The sequence below is a fragment of the Pleurodeles waltl genome, chromosome 7, assembly GCF_031143425.1.
Source record: "Pleurodeles waltl isolate 20211129_DDA chromosome 7, aPleWal1.hap1.20221129, whole genome shotgun sequence".
Taxonomy (NCBI): Eukaryota; Metazoa; Chordata; class Amphibia; order Caudata; family Salamandridae; genus Pleurodeles; species Pleurodeles waltl.
Window position 1 is genome coordinate 1,216,144,458 of NC_090446.1, and position 25,870 is coordinate 1,216,170,327.

At 42.3% G+C, this 25,870-nt stretch overlaps 1 protein-coding gene across 1 annotated transcript in view; it reads right to left on the reverse strand.

Moving 5' to 3' along the window:
• TBCD (tubulin folding cofactor D) overlaps window positions 1-25,870 on the reverse strand; it is a 1,666,801-nt gene that overhangs the window by 1,610,474 nt on the left and 30,457 nt on the right. Inside the window, 2 exon segments of the mRNA XM_069200356.1 lie at window positions 11,749-11,846; window positions 14,853-14,903. Coding sequence (XP_069056457.1) covers window positions 11,749-11,846; window positions 14,853-14,903 — 149 coding nt within the window.

Sequence of the window (25,870 nt, forward strand, 5' to 3'; positions counted from 1 at the left end):
AGTATCTGAAGAAAAGTGACTATTGCCAGGTCTCAATCCCTGAGAAAACATTACATCTATAATCTGGAGGGTAGCAAAACAATTTCTGAGTGGTTTTCTGGAGCACAAAAAGGGGAATTCCCCAGTAAGTATCTTCTTCCTTAAGAGGGCATATGACTCAAAAAACGTATTGAAGTCACCTACAATAATCTCATTGTGACTAAAGCCCAGCTGAACCATAAGGGCATTCAAAAGTTTTAGAGTCTGAGAAGGTTTAGTGAAAGAATTTGACCTGTTATAAACACTGATCAGCAAATAAGGAGTCCCAGACGTAGGTGTTAAGCTAAGGGCTAAGAGATCACAGAAGTCAGTATTAATTCTCTTAATGCCACAGTCGAGCAATATTTTAGACCATATGTTAAGTCCCCCCCGAAGGCCTGCCTGCTGTCGATGGGACAGCTTTGATGCTATGCGTCATAAAGCCCGGTCTATGTACTTGGATAAGAGTCCAAGTCTCTTGGAAGAAATAAAGGTCAAATTTGTCAATAAACAAACCCAAGTCCTCATCTTCTATTTTAGTCCGAATCCCAGCAATGTTGCAGGAAATGAAATGGAGAGCAGAAACAGAAATATTCAGGGACTGTGGTGATCCAAAATCAGTCAATTCTGACTGCAAAAAATGTGTTGAAGAGTCGGGGTCATTAACCGCCTTCCCAGTGAATCGAGGTAATGTGGGCTGCCCCATACAGGATCTCAAATAGGAGAACTCTCCAAATGAAGGATTCACGTGAGTGGTTGCAAAGAATGAGGGGCTGGTGAATTTTGCAGTCATTCTATCTCTGCCAGCCCGCTCTCCTGATAGCAAGGAACGTGGGGCACATTGTGGTAGCCGATTGTGCTCTTCTTTCCCAAAGTTCCTGCACTTTCACACCCACCCTCTCCAATAGGAATTGATATTTCAAAATTGGACAGATTATTCGTAAAACATATTTTCAAGCCATTCGGATGGGAAGAACGTAGGTCCATGGAGATCGAGCCATCTGCCACGTCAGGAGAGATGAGATTAACAGAATCCCAAAGGCCAGCACGAGCTGTAAAGCGTTTTACATAAGTAACATCAAAATATATAATGGAGTAGCATTGCCTAACGTGCCTAATCCAATGGAGGACCTTGTTTTTCAGCGAGTCGTTCCCTTCATAAGGGCCAGGTGATAACTTCGGGACTTTTATCATGTAAACTGTAGGGCCTGTTTAGTACAAGGGGCCATCTGCAAGGTCATAGGGCGACCTGCACCGAAAGGAGACTATGTATCGTGGTGGCGTGGTCCCCACAAAGAAGTGCTAGTAGCACGATGCATCCAGTGAGCTAAAGAAGCTTGAACAGTCCTTGGCCTAAAAGCTACAGATAGCAGAGAAGCAGGGTTAGAAGTAGAACAGCGACCTGCAATGACATTATGGTTTTTTGAGAATCGTGAACAGGCCCTACATATTTCAGAACAAGCTCTGCTGTGGCTGCTTGTAATTCTTTCGATGGATTTAAAGTGCCTGACAAATTACTAAGAGTTTGAACAACGCCTAATAAAATTCCCTTCAAATTAGCCACTTTGTTTCTTAAACCAATAATTAAACCAATAGCTTCACTGAGAGAGGGGGTGTCCCGAGTAAGCGAATTGTGTGAAAGGGAAGCTAAAACAGACTGTTGCTGGAAGGTTCTGTCCTGAGGCTCTTGTAAAGCAACAAACCGATTTGAACATTTAATATCAATATGGATTTGAGAATCCTCCTTATGAGCCAATGTGGAAGTGGATTTGTTGCCTGTATCCTGTATAGACAATGGCTCAGTTTTATTGGAAGATTCAGTAAATTACATTCAGATTATTACGGGTTCTAGATTTTAACTTAAAAAGGTCTGGGACCTTCCCACCTTTTGTCTCTTTCCCTCAACTCATGTATTTCCTTTTCAAAGTAGTTTCAATTTCTCAAACAAAGTGTCAATCTCGCTTGTATGGCAGTTCGCGGCCGCATGGGTTGTCTGGTTTGTGAGTTTAGGAATTTTTGATTGAAAGGCCACACCCACAGGACTGTTTTTGGCCTTAGGCTTCCACATCATTAAAGCTCCTTAGAATAGTGTAGGAAACAAAGAGCTACAATACCTTCAGGTACCAGACGCACAAATCCAAATGATACTTAGAGCCAAGAGGGGGTGGCCCAGCCAAGCCTCCTCTGGGCTCCGATGGGCCCATTCTTGGCCCGGTCACATCCCATGCTGAGGGAGCACAGTGCATTTTTATCCTCACGCCTCTGGGCGCGGTGATGCAGTGGGCAAGCTTCCCCAAGAGAAGGCTGGGTCATGTAGCATGTGGCCCCCGGTGCTTTCAGCACGATGTCCTTCCCGCACTGCGGGAGCAACATGTGTTTATCCTCACACCTCTGGGTGCGGTGAAGTAGTGTGCAAGCTTCCCCAAGAGTAGGCTGGTACCTGCAGTATGCGTCTCCAAGGTGCTTTCAGCGCAATGTCCTTCCCACGCTGCGGGAGTGCCATGCGGTTTTTATCCTCTTGCCTCTTGGCGTGGCGGAGCAGTGGGCCTGCTTCCCCAAGGACAGGCTGATACCTGTAGTATGTGGCTCCCCGGTGCTTTTAGTGTGATGTCCTTACCGCACTGAGGGCGCACCATGCGTATTTTTATCCTCACGCCTCCAGACGTGGTGAAGCAGTAAGCAAGCTTCCCCAAGAGCAGGCTGGGACCTGTAGTATGCAGCCCCCAGGTGCTTTCAGCACGATGTCCTTCCCACTATGCAGGAGCGTGGTGCAGTTTTTATCCTCACACCTCTAGGTGCTGTAAGGTCTTGGACTGCAATGACGACGCTTGACTCAGGTAAGTTTGAACAGGTATTTTATTTAACTTGTGGGCATAGCCTGAATGCCCTTTTCCCGCCCTGGCTTGTACCTAAAAGCCCTCGGCTACGTCATGCCAGGGTGCAGCCATTCCGGCCCTAAGAGGAGGGGCAATCATTATTAAACCCTTGCTGTTTAGCCATTTTAGCTATAGTTTTATACACTTTATTTTATCAACCTAGGCCTGCTGCTGTGCACCTTCACCTAGATATGTTTTATTTTAGCTTCGTTATACTATTTTTACAGTAGCCACATTTGCAGTCTTGTTTTATTTTCTCTGTCTAGCTGTTCTTCGCCTAGGTCCAGCACTACGTTCTTAAACAATATATTTCTTTCACTCTGTTCTTTTCTCAAGGCTGCAGTAAGATAGGTTGCCAGCAAAAGTCCTACGCTTTGTCGCCAATGTTCACAGAAACATACACACTCTTACGTGGGGATCCTTTCTTGGAACATCAGCTGTTTTATTATAAAAACATTACTTTGACCCATGTACGTTAGAGGGAGATTCCAGCCAGATGACCACGACTGTATGCCGATTGCTTCGCTGCAGCTGCTTATGTAGACTACAGGCCTCTTGCTCAGGTATGCGGGATGATATCTTCCAAGTGGGGAATCTGAAGGGCAGAATTAGAGCTTAACATGCTGTGCTCTAACATAGCTTAGGCAGGAACTATCCTTGGAGACCTTAGTGACTACATGGTAGCGTTATTCTTATGTTTTACTCTCCTTGTCACAATTTGAATCCTATTGTGCTCCATCGTCCTAGTTATTGCAATACGTGCCTTATTATCTAAGATGCAGTTACTTCAATAAAACCTTATTGAACTATACTCGGCCTCTGATTGTTCCTGCATATATGTGAGACAAATGTAGCTGAGAGAAACGGATGAGATCTGAGTGACCACGATTCCCCTGAGGAGTCATTTAGGTCATGTGCCCGGTTGCCCCAGTCATCCCCTGCTCTTGAGTGGAGATGAGGCACTGCTATTTAGCCGGAACAAACCTGGATTAGGCCGACGTGTCATATGGTGCGGGATCAGACTAAGTCCCCCGCAGTACAGGTGATTCTGCCGCCTGAATCCAGTAATCTCATTAGGATAATGAGAACCTACGTGACATGGCACCGCCATTATTTGGTCAGGCACTAATTTTCGGGTCCTCCTGAGTATCTGTCTCACTACATGCAAAGACACCTCAGTACTATTTACAGAGACGTCCGTGGTATTGAGGTATTGTCCTCCTCAGCTAAAGAGGGAGTACCTAACTAACGCTGTAGGTTGTTCAAGCTTGAATTCTAAAAGGATAATCCCCATTTGGTGTGCTCATCTCTGAACAACATTTACCATTCACCATGGCGAAGCCGCAACAGGTAGCAATTGCAGTTAATATGCGACCACCCCTTACTGCACATTTACTGGCACATGGCCTAACGGCCTAGGGGGGTCCAGTTACATTTGTTGTTGAGGCTCATCCAGCATATAGAATAGAAATTTTCGATTCTTGGGTCACATTTCCAGCAGCTGATGGGAACACAAATACATTTCACCACTATACACCTACAAACATACCAGCAAAACATAGAGCATATGCATATTTAGAAATAGCTCTATCTTATCAGGACCATAATAATTGGCTCGATGGCGCCCGACCACATACAGTGCTACACGTTAGGTTAGGTCCTCTACGTAATGATGGTCGTACCTGGCCTTTATTGGCCACATATACACCGCACTCTGATGCAGCAACCTTGACGGTAGCTGAGGTTCGCTGCTTAGATAATGAACTTACGGGAATATACAGACTATTAGTACAGTTTGCAATGCAAACATTAAATACAAACCCAGCACGTGCTGCCCAAGCGCAACCACATGCAGCAACGCCAGGTATTAATCCTGCGACTGTACATCCGATTATGGGTAAGGTACCCGCCAAACGGGAAGAGATTCCATTTTGGTTAGCTCAAAAAATAAATGCACTGGAAGCAGTATTTCCCCACACAGGACCTCAGGATAAGCATAGAATATTAACTATGTGCTTGCCATTTGGGATGGCTCCCACAGTAGATAACTGCAATACCTGGGGCACAGTATTTGCCACGCTCTATACTACTGCACGCGGTACACATACACTTACCAATCTACTGGAAGTGTTAAAAAATTCAAGATGAATACGGGGCTGCCCCTGCCCTAGACTTGGGGATGTAACTTATTGGCAATTTTGCCACTGTATCTTCAATTATATTAAGTAACCTTAAAGGGGAAGCAGTTGCGAATGGGGCTCCAGGTCATTCCTCCACAGGATCAAGAACGTGAGCTGCCAAAGATTATCGCAGAGACCTATTCTAGTACTGGTCGAGATAGTCTGGGTCCCGAGCCCACAAAATCACAGTTTCAGGGTAAATATAATGAAGATTCTACTAAGCAAGCACGTGAGGGTTCTTAAAAAAACGCTTGAATAAAAAACAACAAACACCTAAAATAGAAAGGGGAGAATCTCCGCATGGGGAGAACCCACAGAATAGATATAATCTCAGAAATAGAGATAATATAAAAACGCAGGACAGATATCAATATACTGATACACGCCAATCTGAACCCTTGCACAGCGGGCTGGCCCAATCACAGGCCAACACTACATTCCTCCCCAACTGGAAATAAACGAACAAAAACCCAAAAGTACTTCACTCAGAGAACATAGTCAAAGTTCAGTGTACACAAACGGGGGTGGTCAACACCAAAACGTTCCTTATGTGCCTTTGTCAGTCAGCCACAAAATCTGCATAGCGTCAGGAAGGATTGGGGTTGTACCTCAGATGGGATCGCCCACCTCCAGACTTCCCTGACAGCAGTCCTTGACTCCTCCCGGTGTTGGACGCCTCACTTTCCAGGGTGGGGTGTCCTAATGGCGCTGACAGTGAAAAATTTGTCTGCACCTGTTGGCTCGCCACAGCACTTACGTCCGCCGAGGACCCTTGTCCTGCCTGGGTGTCGAGTTGAGGTTGGGTGCCCTTCTGATCACTGTGATCCCCAAGTGCTGCGCAGTCTTCATCATCGCATGCTGAGGGAGCGTCCGAGGGAAAGCGCTTGAACTGGGACACAATCCGGGTCACATTTTCATCTCCCCTTCTCACCGTCACCATTGTTCCTTTGACGGCGGTCACTTTCCATGGATCTGTCTCGAAAAACCAGAACTTTCCTCCGGGGTGGCGGTTTTTCACTAAGACAGTGTCCCCCACTTGGATAGGAATTACCTGGGCGAGATCTCCGCCGCGTAGATTGCCTCTGGGGCAGTTGCTGAGTTGCCCACACAGGGTGATGCGGGATGGCGTCGGTCAATATCTGACCGAAACAAAGATGGCTCGGGGTCGCACCGGTGGTGGGATCGGGCATGACCCGGTACACCCAGAGAAACATGTAGATGGCACTTTCAACTTTCTGAGATTCTGCTGTGGCTATGCGGATTACCTTGGTTAGTGTCTTGACAAACCGTTCCACCTCTCCATTTGCCTGGGGCCATCTAGGCGTGATCCGGCAATGCTTGCTATTCCTTGATCTTAGAAAGTCTGACCACTCTCGGCTGTTGAACGGGGGCCCATTGTCAGTGCAGACCTCCAAACAGACCATGGGTAGCCATTAGCTTTTCCATTTTCGGGATGACTGGGGAAGCTGAGGTGGACTGCACAAGCTCCACCTCCAGATATCGCGAGTAATCATCCACCACCACTAGCATGTAGGATCCATTGGGCAGGCTCCCGTAGTCTGCTCTGACCCTCTCCCATGGAGCAGTAGGGCCATCCTCAGTGATGAATGGCGCTGGGGGGTGGGGGGGGGGTGTCCTCTGACCACATCCTCCACTTGCTGGTCTAGACTGGGGAACCAGACCTTCCTCCGGAGCCGGTTCTTCAATTTAACAATGCCCTGGTGTGCTCCATGGATGTCAGTCAAGAAAGTATTACAAGGCGGAGCTCTCGCAACAGGCCCCCCTCTTCGCTCACCGAAAGCTCGCGCCAGACGTTGAAAAATGCTTGAAGATTGGCTCTGGCATCTGCAGTGTGAAAGGCTGCAGGATGTTGCAGCGGGTGCCAGTCACCAGATCTAGTAGCTTCTATTGCCATCTGCAGGCAGTCATCTTGGTTTGTGGCTTCCACCACTTCGGTGAGTGGTATAGGCAGTGGTCGGAGTTAAATGTCTTTCTCTCTTGATGGCCTGATTGGGCAGGCTTATGTCCACACAGATTCAGACAGCATTAGGTTGCTTGGGTTTCCTGGCGACTACTATCGGGGACATCCAAGGGGTGGGGCCTGACACTTTCGATTATGTCAGCTCACTTCAGCAGTTGAAGTTCACGTTCCACTTTAGGATGCAGATGGAAAGCCACCCGCCTGTGTCTGAGGGCGACAGGAGCTACAGAGTTGTCTATATGGAGTCTAAGAGGAGGGCCTTTCAGGCACCCAATGCCATTGAACAGCGAGTCGAACTCTGTTGAATGCCATTGAACAGCGAGTCAAACGCATCGCAACATGCTTCATCCTCCGTAACCCCACACACACAAGTAGGGTAATACCTCACTGGTGGACTCAACCAAAAAGAGAGGTCTTAAATATTCTTTTTTTTTTCCAGGACAAACAGCGATCCTGATGTAGTACTTAAAAAAAGCCAAGGATATACCAAAAGATTTCCTTTTATTCAAAGGTACCCCTTGGTAAACACATTTTTAGTGGTTATCCCATACTAGGGTATCTTTGTTGAATTGCAGTAGACAGGTATGAGAGCGTTATGCCTCCTATATTTGCATGGGATGTGTGCATTAATTAGATAGGGAGTTCTCAAGTCCTGAAGACCACTGACTTGTACCTTTACAGGGTAATATTCGGTCCAAATATGTTGGCAGTCATATCTGGTTACAGGAACTATTATTCCTCACCTTTGAACCAGACAGATCTGTGATTTATTAGCCAATCAGATATTATCTTTAGAGCTACAGGATTGAGTGATCCTGCCCAATATGCATAATTTTTCAACCTTAATTTCTCAAAAACTAGTGAATGGATTTACTCTAAATCACAAAAACACACTTTTTGGACAAAGATTCAGCTGTCTGACAAATAGAATTCTGGACCAAGATCCACCTTTAGGCCAAATTTCTATTTGGCAGAAAGCAAGTGTGTTTTGGGGTAATTATATATATATATCTTATGCAGTGGCGGTCGCCACTGTATAGTAATACTTGGGTCAGTTTCCATAGGAAAGGCATTTTTTGTTTGTTTAATAACTTTTGTGCTGTTTGACGAATCTGCATACAATTTTCCAAACAAAAAATGTTCATTCACTTTAACACGTTCTGAATAGTTTTATGATGATTATGATGATCCGTCAAGCGGGGGGGCGAAGAAAAAAAAAGGGGAGTGACCCCAAAAGTGTGATTTTCCCATGTTAAATCGCAAATGTAATTTTGTTTTTCAATATAGAAAAATAAATGTTGAATTGAACAACACCAAAGTTGGCAAAAAGTTAGATGCATGATTTTTGTTATTTGATGTAAATCTGTTTGGATGTTTTCGAGAAACTATCATTTAAAAAATGTACTTTGGGTGGTCAGGAATGGTCTAGCACTGATAAAAAATTAAAGATATCAGGACTGTTGGAGTCAGATATGCTCTTACTGGCCCATTCACAGTGGAAAGGCAGATCCTGATTGGCTAGCCCCAATATGGGAAATATGCAGCCATTACAGGGCTCTGGTGCCTAGGTCCGGAGTCCCGGAAAAATAATAAAAGGCCACATAGTGGGGGGGGGGGGGGGGGGGGAGGGGGGAGTTTTGGAAGGGTGGTGGTGGGGGCAAAGGACAAAATAAAAAAAATAAAAAAAAATAAAAAAAATATATATAAATATATATATATATATATATATATATATATATATATATATATATATATATATATATAAAAAACATTAAAAAAAACACAGGTACTAGTTTCACAGTACCGCAGTACATATGAAACATTTTAAAACAATGAGAAAGGGCTGCTCATACAGCAGACTAGCATTGTACTGGCCCTAGGACGTACTGCAAATTCATTACTGCAGACAGCTGAAGACTGTGCATCCCGGTGTGGGTTGGGCACATGCGGGTGGTGGGCGCATGGCATAGCAGATGTTCAACTCACTTACCCACGTACCCTGGCCCCCTGTCACATGCCTCAGGGTCTTATGCAATGGATGGTTTGCCATCTGTGGGTGTTGTGTGCACGGCCTGGCAGAAGTAATTTTCTTGATAACTAAAGATTTGTTGAGAAGTGATCTGTGACACATTATTATTATTATTATTACCTATAGATGATGCTACCATAATATTGCTGTCTTGATAAAGACTCTCTAGTTTTGAACTAACATCTGGTAGCGAGAGACCAAGCAAAAAATGGTTCAAAGAAAGAATCACACATACTAAAAAAGTAATCAAATAAGCAATCTAAGAACCTAAAAAAATTAACAACATTTTTATTGTTGAAACAAGGCATCTATTTTTTTGTCTATTGTGCTATCCCTTGTTTTTGTTTTCCAACTGATAAAGTGCTACAATAGCACTTTATTGTTCGTTGGAACCACATCAGTAATTTTAAAAACATTAGCCCAACACTCAATGAAAACATAGTAAACATGCATCATGGCACATGTATTTAAAAAAGAACCTTTGTGTGTAATACACTTCCACCCCGCTCATGACTCAAACTTACCCCAACAAATACGGAGAAACACTCCAAGGAAGGGGATGGCTGGTTGGTCAAATGGAAGGGTCAATGGACTACAAAAACATGATTATTCACTGGCCTTTGAATGCAAAAACAGGTAGAGAACATCTCATGTCTCTAAAACAGAGATGTTCAGGAGTATAAGCCTACCTAATACAAACAGGTAAAACTATCCAGTGCATCTCATCTGTGTCATCAGTAAAGAAACTATCCTGGTGTTGTTAGCAGAGCTAAGAAGGACACCTCTCGAGCATACCTTGGTATATTACTTTAACTAGTTTACACACTAACTGGGTCTCCAACCTGTTCTGTAGTGAGAGCTACTGCTGATCAATTAAAGTCATTTTGAGCTACTGAAGATTAAGCAACTCACATTGTTACTAGACAGCCCAAGCCCAACTTAATTAACTTTAAACCTAATGCTCATAGAACCAGATATAGTGGTTTGAACAAACTACTCCCGATGGGGTGGTTGCACCATTCTGACAAACTCCCTGCCTTCTCCATTAGGACTGTCTCACTAGGCTGACTGTTGGAATGACAGCCCAGTGGGAAAATGGTGGCAACATTGTCACCAGCGTGTAATAGAGCTGGCAGCAATGCTGCTGCATACAAGGGGCACCAGCACCCTCAATTTGCGCACTGCCTGCAAAGCAGACAGTGCTCATTTTGAGGGTGCTGGGCAGAGGGGCACCTGCACTGTCCATGCCATTAGCATGGGCAGTGCAGGGGACCCCCTGTGGCCCCCTGCACTTGTTCTCCGTCAGCCTTTTCATGGCCATTTCCAAGTGTCACATTTACAAACACCAAGCATCTTGCTCTCAGTAGTCTGTAGACAGGGTACCATATTTATAACAGAAAAATATAGCTATTTGTTTAATTTTAAGTGAAGAAACATGCTTCACAATGTTTCAAGAAATATTTTTCTCCATAAAAACACAACTGTAGTTTTCAGCTATAAATATGGCACAGTGCCTACTTGTCCACCTGGAGCAAAAGACCTGCTACTTATAAATGCAACAACTTTGAAATAGGAAAAAATTACAATGAAGGATTATTCATTAAGATAACATTTCATTGTAACTTTGCCTCATGTAAAAGCATTCATGGACATCATTTTGTTCTCAGGTTCCAATACTGAGTTCACAAGGACTTTTATTTAAGAGTTAAATGCACAGCATTCCTCACCTCTGTGCCCTGGGTCATAAATCTGGCTCCAGCACTGCTCATTATCAGGCCTTGGTATCTGAGCCTGAAGATAACATAAAGTTCCCTTACGTTTAAAAGGAAAAAGTGACCCTGTGCTTATTTTTTAAACAAAATTAACTCAAGGTTGTGGGCTATTCTGGTGTTGGGGAGCTACTGGTAGCTCGGGATCGACTGGGTGGAGAAACCTGCTTGAACGTATTTGCATAAGTGTGGCAGAATTTAATAGAGAGGCCATTTGTTCTTGGGATTTTCCCCGTAGTCAAGTTCCCTATACCACTTTTTAAATTCCGAGCCTGTTATTGGTTATTTCTAAGATTCCCTGCTAGTGTCAAACCTCCTAGATCTATTAACCTAAAGTAGATTCTCCATTGCTAAGCTTTCTAGAAAACAGCAGTTTGTACTAGGAGTACACTAGTTTTGTTGCATAAGAACTACAACGTCATACAAAAGATTAGTAAATTACCGGTTGGAGCAGTAGCTGTGAAGGTGTTGGCTATTTATCCCATTAAAACACTTCGGGGTCTGTGTTCCACTTTGAACCTTGTTACTTCATTAACATCAGGTAGGTTCCAAACCTAAAGTATTATTCTCTGTAATTTTGTTCACTTACTTGAGAGTCGAGTGGAGAGGATGCTTTAGAACTAGAGACTTTATTTTGGAGCTTTTATATATATATTTTTTTACATTTCTTTAACTCATTCTACTACGGTTACATTTTGCACTTCTGGCATTACCTCACTATAATTTTAAGAACGGACACTGAGCAACATGCAAAACACATAACGCAGGTGCGAGGCATCAACACCACCTTTTAGCAGAAATGACACAGCATAACGTGGTTAAAACTACTGGGGAGAACGGAGGTGGCCGTCAATGACACCATTTTAGCAAATAATAGGAAACATGTGTACTGTACCTTTGAAATGAGATATAGAAATTTGAATGCCAGATGACTTAGTAAAGGAGGGGACTTTTGGTCTTGAATTGTGTCCAGCAACAAATTCAACATCCATTCTGTGAATAAACAAAGGAGAAATATTCAGAATACCGATTTGATGCTAGTACAAAAGGAGACTCACTTGCAGCCGATTCAGAACAGCATCTATAAATTGGCTTACGAAATTCCAAAGCAAGAATACCTCACTCATTTACTGAAGGAGATAAGAGGCTCTTGGCAAACCCTCTTATCATAACTACAATGTAATAAGGTGTTCCATGTTGTCTTTTAGCTCTTTCTACAGCTTAGGGAAATTCCGAGCGTGAAGCCCATTGAAGAGGGAACAGACACAGAGGTCTTTTTAGTTCCGTTTATGAATTAATTTCAGGCCGCCAATATTGCAGTACCATTCCTGGTTAGAGAGCACAAACTTTGCTAGGAATAAACGGAGCATGGAAGCAGCCCGTGCTCACAAGGGACAGGTTAAAAAAAACGGCTAGCTAAAATATGATTTTTTAAATTACATTTATGTGATTACATTGTACCTAATTATACACACGGACGCTCATAAACCTAATTAAGAAATATTTTTTCAAATGTAAGTAAGCTCACAAACATCGACTCAAAATTGGATGATAGTTTCCTCCATAAAACCATCAATCTACTGAATGAATCAGCTGCGCCACAACCTGGTCAAAGAAGCCTTGTCATCATACCCCTTCTGAACATGGTCAGTTCTTCCCCTCAGCCTCGAGTCAGAAGAGATGTTTCCCCTGCAGAAAAATCCAAACCTGGACTCAGGTGACCTTGATACCTAACTTTAGCCCCATCACTCACCTGAAGCCAACTACAGGAACACATCTACAGCATTCTCTTCCAGTTTGAGACTATGCTCAAGAACAGATACAGCTACGCTATAAGCAGCTAATGACACCCCTTTAACGACCAGTGAATTGCCTGTGAGAAAGTCAACCATCAAACACTGATGTACACCCAAGACATATGCCTAGGTTTCTCGGACAGTCCTGTTCATCTGCCACCTCGCCAACAGCTGGCATAGACATGGGTACTGCAAAATCCCAGAAACCCCCATCTGCTGCAGAGTATTCCAGTTTCTACATGGAACCTCTTAGATCCAAACTTATTGACAATATCAAAATCCAAATTGCACTCAATTGTACCTTTAAAAAAAACTCCAAACCCAGTCACATTCATTGACTCAAAACCTGCCTCAAGCTCATCCACAATTTGATGCCAAGTACTTACCAAAAGCTCAACTCAACAAAAACGGAGCTCCTCCTATTTGCTTTTGGCTCCAAACAACCATAGATTCAAGTTTGGCAATCCTACAAACTGATTTCAGAACAACAGTGCAAGCCCAGTCCTCGCTCACTGTTCAGTTACCTATCTAACACCACTGTGGCACCCCTCAAGCATCTTACTCGCAACTGCTTGTCTCATCAAAAGCTTTAAGAAATTAAACCACACCACCACAGCACTAATGGAACCACAACAGCTTTATCTCTTGGCCCATCACCCTAAGAATAAACCGCATAATCTACAATACCATCTGAAATACTACCCGACCTCCCTGACCAAAAAAATCAAACACCACAGGAAGACAGTGCAATAATGGCAGATTACTAGAATGCACACACAAATATTTTTCACTCAGTATAAACCTTCAGGCAGAACTTATCAGCCTATGTTCCCCAAGCACAGTAAACAATCACCAGATATCCACACTGAACAAGCCATTCTAGTATTCAGGCATCTAAAACTCACCTCTTCAGAGAACACTACACCCACACTTAAGCAATGCTTCTGTTATCTGCCTGTCTGCCAATGATCTATAATCCTACCCCTGGGCTGTTCAGCCCTCAGTTGCTCTTACATAGGTTTTCCCTCTACTGATACCCATACATACCAGAAGCATATTTAGAGCCCTTCCTCCCCTACGGTGGAAAATAAATTCTTAGTAAAAAGGCATTGTAAAATGCATTTTAAAAATTCACAAAAGCCTACTGGAACTATTTCTGGCCTCTGTTCTTAACAAAAATCCTCAAAAACATGTCATCCAACAACTTAATCAGACCATTAAAGAAGCAATTTACAAAACGTTCATCACAGTGCTTCAGAGGGGGCCATGGGAAAGGAAACTGCCCTTAACACTGCTGAAAATGATCTAGGAAAGCTGCGCCAAGTTGAAACCAAGTTTACTGATTCTCCTGACTGCAGCTTAGGACTATGTTGATCAGTATACACTCCTGGGCACCTTGCTAGCAGACTAAACTGAACGATTACAAGTGGACAAAATCGATGACATACTTTCCCACCCACCACCAGTTCTTGTTTAAGTGAGACTTTGTAAGAAAAACAAAACAAAATAGGTTTCTCTGCCTCCGTCTGAAAATAAAGTCTAAGAACATGTGCTTGAAATATGGTAAGAACAAGGTCTGCGCATCAAACAGTGTTGGCCTGTACATATGAGGCACAATCTGGGTATCATGAAATGAATGGATTCAGTAACAGGAGAAATGGTATACAGAAACGTAAAACATTTCAGTCAAATAAGCTGTGCCTTGGGTCTCCAGAGATTTAGATGTGGTGAATATTTTTATATAGTACGAGTTAAGTGAGAGCTTTGAGGGGATCCTTGCCATCGTATGGGATCAGAGAACATGTGAATCGTTTATATTTCCTTTTGGATTTTTATGGGTTCACATACTGAGGGAGTACATTTTTAAGGTGTGCCATTTCACTTGCGTTCATGCATTTTCTTTTGAGTGGGGCAGTTTTTCTGATGGCTGTGAATGAGTAGAAGTGATGTCAACACAGATGAGAGTTACTGCAGCTGGGCTGTAAAGATGAAGTAATTCAATGAGATTAACCATAAATGCAATCAGAACAATTTGATGATATTGCATACAAGTGTATGGTCACCAGTTGCAGTTGGCAATTTCACATGCATTATCTGTCCACTGTATCACACTCTATCTTGATAGCTAGTCTTTGAGGGGAGCCTTGTATTCTTAAATTCTCTATTACGTGCATTACAATGTACAATACAATTGGTAGCATACCTAAGTGTGGGTCCAAAAGATGAGGCTGTTCTTGATATTTGTCCATAAGAACTGAAAAAATACAACATGTTAGTTTAGTGAATTTACAGCTAAACACCCTCAAAAGAATGATTGCACAACTGTTCTGTTATAAAGAATAGTGAATGGTTAGGGAAAGTCTCAATAAAATTAATACAGAATCAGAAAGGTGGAAAGTAATCCTTGCGGACTCCTGTGCAAACTGTTTAACATTCTGGTATATGCATTCTTCTGTTCCATATCTATCATGTGTCTTAAGTGGGGTGGTAGCTGGGAACCTGCTTCTAGTTTGCAAGGTGCTGGAGGAGGGTGACAGAGGTCCAGAAACCACAATAATTTCTCACATATGGTGGTAGAAACAAGGTGCTAGAGGTCGCCAGTTAGTGGAGGGTCGGCAGTGGAACATTTTTTCACAACTAGAAATTCAACAATGCAAAACTGAAATTCTTTAATCTGCGAGATCACAGCAGGGAAATATGGTTTCAAGACTCTACTGCTTCCTCATTTACCTTTATGGAGATCTCACACAGCACACTGAATGCAATGATCTCCAGTAGACTTAGACAGGATGCAAACAACATCAACTTCAAGTTTGTCGATTTTAATACAAAACATTGACACGGGGTGTGGAATTTAATAAAATATCTACTTGTCCATGGGACAGGTTGCTTCTTAAATCTACTTTTCCTGTAAAAAAAATCTACTTGTCCCTTTGGTGCCATGTAGTGTGGCAATAAATTATGGCAGCAATCTCAATATGTGAGAGCTCAGATAATAGCCTACATGATTATACCAGGGCTACTACCATAGTAGGGCTTGAATGTTTGCAATTTTAATCCTTGCTATAGCAATTTCCTTATTTTGTCACCTTTCCGCAGAGCTACATACTGGGGCTGACAGAAGCAGTAAGCAATTGTTCCAGGGCTGGAATGTCTTTGAATCTGCAAACCTACTAACTTGCATGTTTTAAGTATTTTCACCAGCTCTTCCCTAATATTTTCCCATAATGAGAAAGGCGGGAAATTTGCTCCTGACAATGGCTGAGGGGTTGGGGAAAAAAAGTGGTTGGAGGCAAAGTGAACTTGCAAACGTTCAATAGATGTTCACGAGTCAATCTACACACACATTTGTTCGTGCTAAAATACAGTTCACAAATATGTTCTAGGAGTAAGATTTCATGGTCTATTTCAGTAAGTTCTTGTGAATTCATGAAAGCCACAAACTCAAAGACATTTATCATGGGTGCACTTTTGTGACTTTCTTTAAGAATTGGGTCCCTAATTAGGTCTGGCGTTAACAAAGACATTTTGTTTTTATTAAACTTCTATTTCGCTCTCTGTCTATCGGCTAGCTTTACAGTGAGTGATCACATTCTGCTCTTCCACAAGGAGCATATTTGCACACACAGTAGTTTTGTCCAGTGCCAGGAACAAAATTGGAGGGGGCACCCCTGCAAAAAACATGGAGGGCACCCCCTGGAGGGGGGCTGTGGGGCCTTTGTTACGCCACTGGTGGCAAAGTTTGCTTTTTAAAGACCAAAAAAAAAAAAACATTCTTTTTTGCCAGTGTTTGTCACAATGGTGAGAGTCTGGCAGTTCCCACAACAATAAAGTTCTACAAAAAGCCATGTCAAAACAAGACAGGCATTGACAAAACTGAAAACCCACAAAAAAAAAAAAAAAGGTTGTAGCGATGGACTTTGCCAGTTCTTGTTTATTTTCATGCTTCCCATAATCTTGTTGAAAATGGTTACATTAATTTTCCATTAGGAATATTTTTTGGAAATACTAGCATGCATCAAAACATTTTACTAAATGATGCTTCAAAAAAATAGCACCTACATGTTCAGAGTAGCGAAACATTGTTTTCCCTATTGCACTTTTTTCAGAAATTTTATTTTGAAGGCAAAGAAGAATCACTCTTGCTTACAAGCTTCTGCAAACATTTGCATCTAATCAGAGAGCATTCTGGGAGCCGTATGCTTGACCTCATTGTTAAACTTTTCAAACGTATTTACACTTTTCTTCCCTTTTTTTTTTTTTTTTTTTTTACTGGAACTACTGTCAGTTCTGCAGTGTGATCTCAAAATGTTAATTTACAGCGCTCATCCTAATAATGAAGGCTTTTCATTATTTAACCATAAAAATAGGAGTTCAAAAGGCATTAACATTTGAAGACACATATTACCTCAACTGCAGACAATTCCCTTCTCTGTAAACTGGCAGCCAAAGGGTTTGTGCTGCAAGGGGGTTGAGCCTACTTGTCCTAAGGGCAAAATAAACATGAAAACTTGTTGCCCTTGACCCCAAACAATATGTCCCGGGCGTCGATAGGAATGCCACATCCCTGTTGACAAGTGATTAGTAAGTAGCTTCAAGATACATGATCACATCCAACATCTTTAAATGTAGAATTTACCATCAATTCTGGAGTGTACCTTGGAATGTAATTTTCCAGACATCATCTGTACATTTCAGATGCAGCAATGTTGTATAATGAGGTGGTAACTGGTCCATCCTTGTTAAAAAAATCAAATGAATAGACTTTACCGAATTCTCTTCAAAATAACACGCTGGAATTGCTTGTTATTGAAGTCAAATTCTTCTTCCAAGCACAGGTTAGTTTTCACTCTTTTTCTTAGCTAAGTCAGCCTTAAGCTCTGCTTTGATGACAGATAATATAACTCAATTAGTTCTTTCTTGACCTTTTGGCATTTTCTCATGTCTTCAATTATTGTATGCTGTTGAGTCTCATTTAATTCTTTATATGAGGATATGTTCCTGTTTTTCAGTCTCTTATAGTTCATGATTTAAGTTATAATAGATTGCCTCTTTTGACATATCATGTTATATTCACCTGATAGGTCTAGAATTAACTTGTCTTGTAAAGTATGGGCTATACGAGTGAACTTGTTCTACTGAGACTGTTTGAATGGAACACATTGGCTGGGTGGGCAAGGTGGGTAGTAGGATGTCAACGGTGCTTTTTGTTTTGCAGCAATATGTTGTTGCAGAATATTTGTAGATGATCCCCCTTCTATAGTCAACGTCTTTATATTGGAAGTTAGTATTGGAACACTAGGGTCTTCAGGTGCGAAATTTGTTTTACTTTCCCTGGCCAACTACTACTATTGCATATTGAAGTTTCTGCACAATTATTGTTATAATTAGCACTAACAGTTCCACTTCTAAGTTTGTGTCCTGTACAACAAAGGCAAATTAATATTTTCCAAGACAAAGGTAACTGCTACAACCACTTGATTCCAGCCACAGAATTAAAAATAAATAAAGTCTGACGATTTTTATTTTGGCTGAGCTATCTTGGTTTATTTCAAGTGCCATGATATTTTCTTGTTGAAATTTGGGAGCTTTCACCAGTTTCTTTCTCACGTTCTCAGATAATCATGTCACTATGACAGCCATCTTTGTGTTTCTGACTGCTGCTGTTACTGTCAGATGTTGCAGATGGGCTGAATGATCGGGCAGTCCCTCCTAAAACTGATCCACGGAGAGAGCTCCTCATTTACTTTCCTTACTAATCACTTCCCAGAACTGGTCAATCGCTTGCTAGGGCTGTTTCTCATTCGACTACTATCCTTACTTTAGGACAATATTCAATGCTTATTATGTTCTACCTGCATCCAGGGAAATTAAGATTTCTATCACAGGGCCTTATTATAAAAGATTTAACTTGGAAATTTTATTTTTCAATTTTTGCTCCCTCCAATTGTACAATTGCATTGTAGCAGGCACTGCAACTTCTGTTTCTGTAGTACTGGTGTGGAAGACTGTAGTACAGTGGTTCCCAACCTATGGTGCGGGGACCCTTGGGGGTCAGTGAAGCCTCCTCAGGGGGTCCACGACTGCTTAGAAAATTAAACAATATTAACAGATTAAGTCACCAGCTTTCCGTAATGACTTAGTGGGGGAGGGGGTCCCCGGACTCCAATAATGAGTCAGTGGGGGTCATTGGGTTACAGTAATAATGAAGTGGGGTCCACAGAGGTCAAAAGGTTGGGAACCACTGCTGTAGTATATACAATATTAGATGAAGAACAACAGAATATTAAAATATTAAACAGATTCACGATTGACAGATTCAAGATCTAGGCGCCTGGCCTAGGGCTGACATTAACTGCCCTCAGGGTCTCATGTAAATCATGGAATTTGTGAGATTCTCTGGCAGCTGGTTATGAGCAATGCCGGTATTGTGCAGGATTTTCAGTATGGCAAGCCCCAATATTAGGAGAACGTTTGAGTAAGCTTCAAAAGTACAATTACATTGATACCCAAAGTTACCCACTCCACCGATGGTTACATTTAAGGGAGGGGCTACATAAAGTAGTCATTTGCAACTTTCAAAATCAAACAAGCAAAATTGCATACAGACAACTGACTGGGCACTATTCCTATCAACATCTTCCTATTTCACATTCAAACCACTGCTATCAATTAAAAAAGCCTTTCAACAAAGCAGTACAGGCTTACTCCATGGATTTCAGTGAAGTAGCCTTTCAACAGGTTAAACACTAAACAAATACAATAGCACAAGAAGCAGGAAATCAAAGTAACGTATACATTACCTAGTTCTTTAATGATGAACAAACTACAAAATTAGCTTTTTAAATAAAAAAACAATATTTTGATTTAATGTACACCAAGTGCAGGCACAATTTAAGTTCCATCACATTCATATTGTATTTCTAATATAATGTGGCAAGTACAGTTTGGTGCAGCAACTTATGGTCAAGAGCCAAATATATTTCTAATAGTAAAAAAAATGAAGAACCAATCACGTACAACAGCAGCCCCTTATCCCTCCTGCCTACTGAAAATGAAAATATTCCTGCCGGAGTTCCCAATTTGTTCTGTGGAAATCCTCTTGCTTCATGGACAGGTCTCTTGAGAGAAAAACATCAATACCTGCCTCCTAGCAATCAACTTAGATGGCAAGAGAAGTTAGCCCTCAAGTTTAGAAAAATATTTCTGTGTGCAAGTACCAACCGTCAGACTACCGACTGGCCCTTATGTGGTTCATTCCCTCCAAAACAATACATGAGTTTTTCCATGCTTTGTGTCGGAATGTTACAATTTTGGGGGCTGCATCTCATCCACATAGGGGAGGATTCTGTCATAGCCTTCCTAGAGTGTAGTAAGTATTGTGTAGATAATTATTCTGGATTAAATGGTATAGTGCACAGATGGCCACCTCTCTAGGAAACATCAGGGTGCCCCACCAGTCTGCTTCAGGCAACTTGCCCACATTGTTCTTCCATGTTGTTCACAGGGGAGAAAATGTATCTGGTGACTTAATAACTAGGGATTAGCAGAGTTCAGAGATCCTTTTTTTAACCTAGTGTTCCAATTTAGCTAAGTTTCTAGAAGATTAAAGTCTAAAACATCATCAGAGTCTTTTGGGTAAGGAGACAAGGCATGCTGCAGCATCAGATATCTAATTATTTGTGCACTTTGAAAGTCAAACTCCTGGTGGAGATATGCAAAACCCAAATTTGAGATTGTAGAACCACATCTTTCAATTGAGCGATTCTTATTAAATCACACACAGACGTGAGACAGGCATGTTACAATCTATAGGAATGTCAGCTCTGTGAGCCTACCCCTTCAACAAATTGCTTCAAGCAATGCCCTCCAAACGTCAAGAACAGGCTTGTTTGCCTAGGGTGAATCAGGCAGATCTGGCTGCCATATATGTAATGCAGTGGGGAATGATCCATCATTACCCTCCTCTCAGTAGTATAAACTGTATTGTCTTGAGACCCACAAATCCACTTGTTTATAACCCTTAGATATGAGACCTGTAGTAGGACAGCATATCTATCATGTCGTTGTTCCCATCAAACTGAAAATGAAGATGTTTGGCCACTGCCATGCATGGGGCATGGGGTCTTACTGTCCCTCAGAAGGTTTATTAGCAGTGTATTAGCCTTTTAAATGCTGGTGGCGGGGACATAAAGAGGGTAGATTTGAGGATTATATAGCATTTTTGATATGATATTGCTATGTCATGTTATGTTACCTCATGTGATATTATGCCATACTTTTAAAGTGAACCATTATCCGAAGGTGTCTTGGGGCTCGGAGAACATTGACCACGTACAGTAGGAATACTAATGCAGAGGGAAAAGTTGCCTTTTAATTACTTGCTAAATTTGAGAAAAGTCTGTAGCAAGCACAAATTGGAAGGAACTTTTCTATAGAGAAGCTACAACTTCTCATCCACCATACTAGAATATTTAAAGAAGGGGGCATTCAATGCCTGAAAATGTACAAGTGTATGACTGCATTAAGGTCTGTAAAAAAGCAAATAAGTTGGTCATGTATGACTTTGGTCGTGTTTGGAAAAAAAAATTGTGCCAAATGCCTTGAAAAGTAATGCGGTTAGCAACGGTAACCATAGAAAGGAACATAACAATGAGAAAAACAAACATATTTAGATGCATTATAGATCAGACAAGCTGCAGCATTTGTACAGGTTGTGAATCAAAGAGTTGGGGAGGCCCGTATCCACAGAGTTCCAGTCCACCAATCTACTTAATACTAAGGACTGGACGAGTATCCTACATAAGTCAAATGAAAACAGGGTGGTGATCTTCCTAAATACTTTCATCATAAAGTAACAAGTAGATATACTTTTAGAAATGTGATTTTTGGAAGCTAGATTTTTTGTCAAAGATTTCTCCCAGGTCGCATGTTGGTGCGGGTGGTTCTAGCAAGCATCAAAAGAGCTGGGCCTCAATGACAGGATGACGGATCAGATTTTCCAAAAACTACAATTTCCCTCTTGAAGGTAAACATGAAGAATTTTCTTTCATCCAGTCAACTAATGCAACCAAACATGAGTGCAATGAAAGGGGGACACTGACTTTAAAAATTATTTGGGTGATTTCCACATATACAAAGAAGGACAAACCAAAGGAGGCTATTAAGTGAGCAAGGGGGGGGGCAACATAAAGGATGAAAAAGGTGGGGCTCAGAGATGATCTCGGAGTGACACGACAAGGGAAAGATTGAAAAACGGATCAGTAATTGACCAGAGAGGCCACTTATGTAAGTACACTAAAAAAAGGAACAAAACCAAATCATCACTGGCTCCCCCATACAAATAACCTTCGTTCAGATGAGCATGATGTAAATAATGGGAGCCCGTGGTGCTTCCACTCTCATCCAAGGTGAATCCGATGTCATTTGTATCGGATATCAACACGGTCTCTGTAGATAAGCCAGAACCAAAACCCGATTGTTGCGAGTTTAAAAGGGCACACAATTCCAGAAGTTGTTGATTAACACATCTTTGCATTATTTGAGCAAGAAATGGCAGGAGTAGGACTGGTCTATCATCTGAAGGGGTAAATGGATCAAAACATGCCTTCTTAAGAAAGGGAATAATCCCTGCCTGTTTCCAAAAATCTGGAAATTGGCCTAAAGATGGCGAATTGCAACAAATCAAGAGAATGGCTGAGAGAAAACTGGACGAGAAGGTTTTTACAATCTTAATGGTAATAGCAACTAGTAGGGAGTCAGAAGAGATTGCGTTAAGGTAAGATTTAATATCCTCAAGAGACGGTTCTCTGCAATTTATCCAGTCTAGGGATAAGATGGGATAATTAGCTACAGATGAAGGAGAGGGGTGTGTAGATGGGTCAGTCAGTTTAATTATTTTATGGCAAAAGGAGAAAGGATATTGCATAAACTGGGTGGATTCAGATTTGAGTAGGCCAATGCTTGGAATGTGCAGGCAATTGGTAAACAAAGTTTCCTTTGAGGAATTAGCCACACTGGAGATCCTTGTTTGACGCCTAACAAGTTTATTTTGACTGCATAGGTCCTTTTTGTAAATTTGTCTTGCATATGAATTATACGTGCTTTTCCAAAGTTGCTCTAGGTCTGAATTTAGTTTGGGCCAGCAACATGACCAACTGTTACCTGTAGAGCAGAGGAAGCATGACTTTTCTGGAAACTGATTAACAGACCTTTATGATTGCTCTATCTAGGAAAGTTCCAAAATACTCAATGAAACCTGGTATTCCTGATCAAACACATTATCTGCCTCTGCTGTGGTATTGAAGGTAGTAAATGGCATAAACTGAACTGAATTACATATACCTATGAATTCCAGGGTGTGAGTATCATTGAGATTATGACCTTAAAATATTTTAAACCAGCCAGTTCCCCCTTGAGCCCCAAGGTCAAAATATTGTTTCTGAGGGGGTTCCCTGAACTAGATGAATAATGGATTTGGATCATTTTCCTTTTAGGCTTGAGAATTGTCCAACCTGATCTAGAATCCCAATCACCCAAGCACTGGAATTACACAGGGCCTGATTTAGACTTAGGCAGATGGGATACTCTGACACAAACGTTAACGGATATCCAGTCTACCATGTTACAAGTGCCATAAGATGTAAAGTACCCACAATACATATCTGTGATGGAATATCCCATCCAGCAAAATCTACATCAGGCCCACGGTCTGCTCAAGAAGACCATGCGGTTGACTGCAAATAAACGCACACAATCTTCTAGCCCCTCTTCCCAAAGAAATCCCTAGATCAATTAATTATTCCACAACCACAGAGCCAAATGTTATATAGCAATTGCGAACAATAAAGTGGAGAGCAGGCATCCCAGTCTCAATAGTCAATCTACGTGAACACACTATGTTCAGAGGAACTCTAGCCTTGGGTTGCAATTATTATAAAAGAATGCAAGCCAAGTAGCGGGGCCCAAAGACTATTCTAGACAACAATTACAAGAGGTATGCCCAGCTGAAAAAAAAAATCAAAAACGTTCTCAGATTCTACCAACACGGCTGATAGGGGGTCTTGTAGACCTTCAGCACGTGCCAATGTATTATAAACATTCTTAAGTTTAAAGGCCTGATTATTAACTTGGCGGTTGGGATACTCCGTCACAAACATGACGGATATCCCGTCCGCCATATTACAAGTTCCATTATATCTTATGGAACTTGTAAAACGGCGGACAGGATATCCGTCACATTTATGCCAGAGTATCCCATCTGCCAAAGTCGTAATCAGGCCCTATGTCTGATAGATCTGCCAGACATAAAATCATTTTGGTTACTTTGAACCAGGGAGTACATCAGTGGAAGCAGTCATTTCTAAAAGCGTGGGAGGGATCTTTCTTCCTATATTTATCAGGGAGATTGGCCTAAAAAATTAACATTGGTCAGCCTGTTTCGACGATTTGAGCAACACTGTGAGAAGTGGAGTGGAGAAGTGTTAGAAATGGGTTTTCTGGTTGGCTATGGTAAACACCTAAGCCAGGCAGAACCCACCACTTTAGTCAGGGCAAGTAGGTAACACACCAAAGACAACCTGGGCTCACCCCCTGGTAGCGTGGCACAGAGCAGTCATGTGCAAACATTTGCACAACACATTCACACCAATGACACAATAAATACATCACAAATGAGCCTCCACACAGGATTAAAAAAATAGGTTTCTGTGTTATATACATGTAACATTAGACAAAGTGACATGAATTATAAGTACTGTGTACACTATGCAAATCCTGAGGTAATGCTCCTTAAACTGACATGGTAGGTATCCAGAATATCATACCGAATATCCGACCGTGAAATGTGATAGATTAGGAGGTAAACAAAGGGACACAAACTATCACCTGAGTGTAAGAACAGGAATCAGGTACATGAAATACCAAATGTTGCCGTAATTCACCAGTATTAGATAAATTATGGTACCCACATCTGAAACTGCCATCCAGCAACCTGACATACAAATACCATGAAACCATAGGGCCCAGTGCACTGGTGCGCCTAGAAAACCTATTATGGTAATTAGGCCCCAGCATAGGTCCAGAGGCCTCTGGGCGCCTACAAGGTATACTGCGATAATAAGGTGGGCCCCATAGGCCACATGAACCCCTGCGTGCCTCCTATACACAATACAGTAGTCTCCTGGAGCGCTGAGCTCCTACCAAATGTTTGCCAGCCAAAACAACTTTATGACCAAGGTTGTCTTCACAGAAGAGCGGGGGGAAGCACAATAGTGGTGCTCTGCAGGGGCTCATTCGGCCCTTTCCACGTACTGAAGGTGTAGGCAGCTGCCTAATGAGCTTGCAGGAACACTGCCAAGGTACTGTGGAGAACTGAGGATTTTATCCAAGGTACCCACAAGCATGCTCTCTAGCTCGCAGGCCCCAATACATGCGGTGGATATCCCAACCCCAAGGGGGCGAAATGCCTATATCGGGGTCTGTGTGGCAGCGGCCCTCCTTCACACTGGCACTCAGAGTCATGCTGGCTCACGGTCTCCTGCACTCAGCCCTCCCACAAAACATCAAGGGGTAGACTCAGTAGTCTACCCCTCAACCCGGTTGTAGGACAATACACAGAGCACTCCCCACACTAAGTCTGTCTGTCAGGTAGAGAGTAGAAAATCAAGCGCTCTCCATGAGCAGATTACAAAAGGTGCCAGAAAGCAAAAAGCAGGGTTCCCCCCGCTGGGCTTCTTGGGAGGCACTTGAGGGGCACGAAGTGGTAGGCAGGCCAGCACAACAAAGCAAGTGGCTATCTGGCAGTTCCTCCTGGCAGCCCAACAGTGCCTAGGGAAGCTAAAGTCAGGGGGCAGCTGGCAGCAGGGCAACACACAGAAAAGCAATCCAGATGAGTCCTTTTGTCCAGCGCAGAAGTCCTTCTGACAAAGGTTAGGTCCCAGTTCCACAAGTGCTAAAAAAATCATGGGGTAAGGGCCCCTGTACATATACTCAAAAATGTCTTTGAAGAAAGGGGTGACTTCAAAGGAATACTTTCAAGTGAAACACAACACCCATTTAACCCAGCCCTAGGGGTAATCATCCCACTGTATGAGGCAGGGACACAGCCTATTGACATTTGAGGTGTGAACCACCATCCTTCTCCCCAGCCCAGGATGACTATCAGTATGCAGCTTGATGTAGATGCCTCTTCTGTCAGATCCAGCCCCTTCTGTGTTGTGG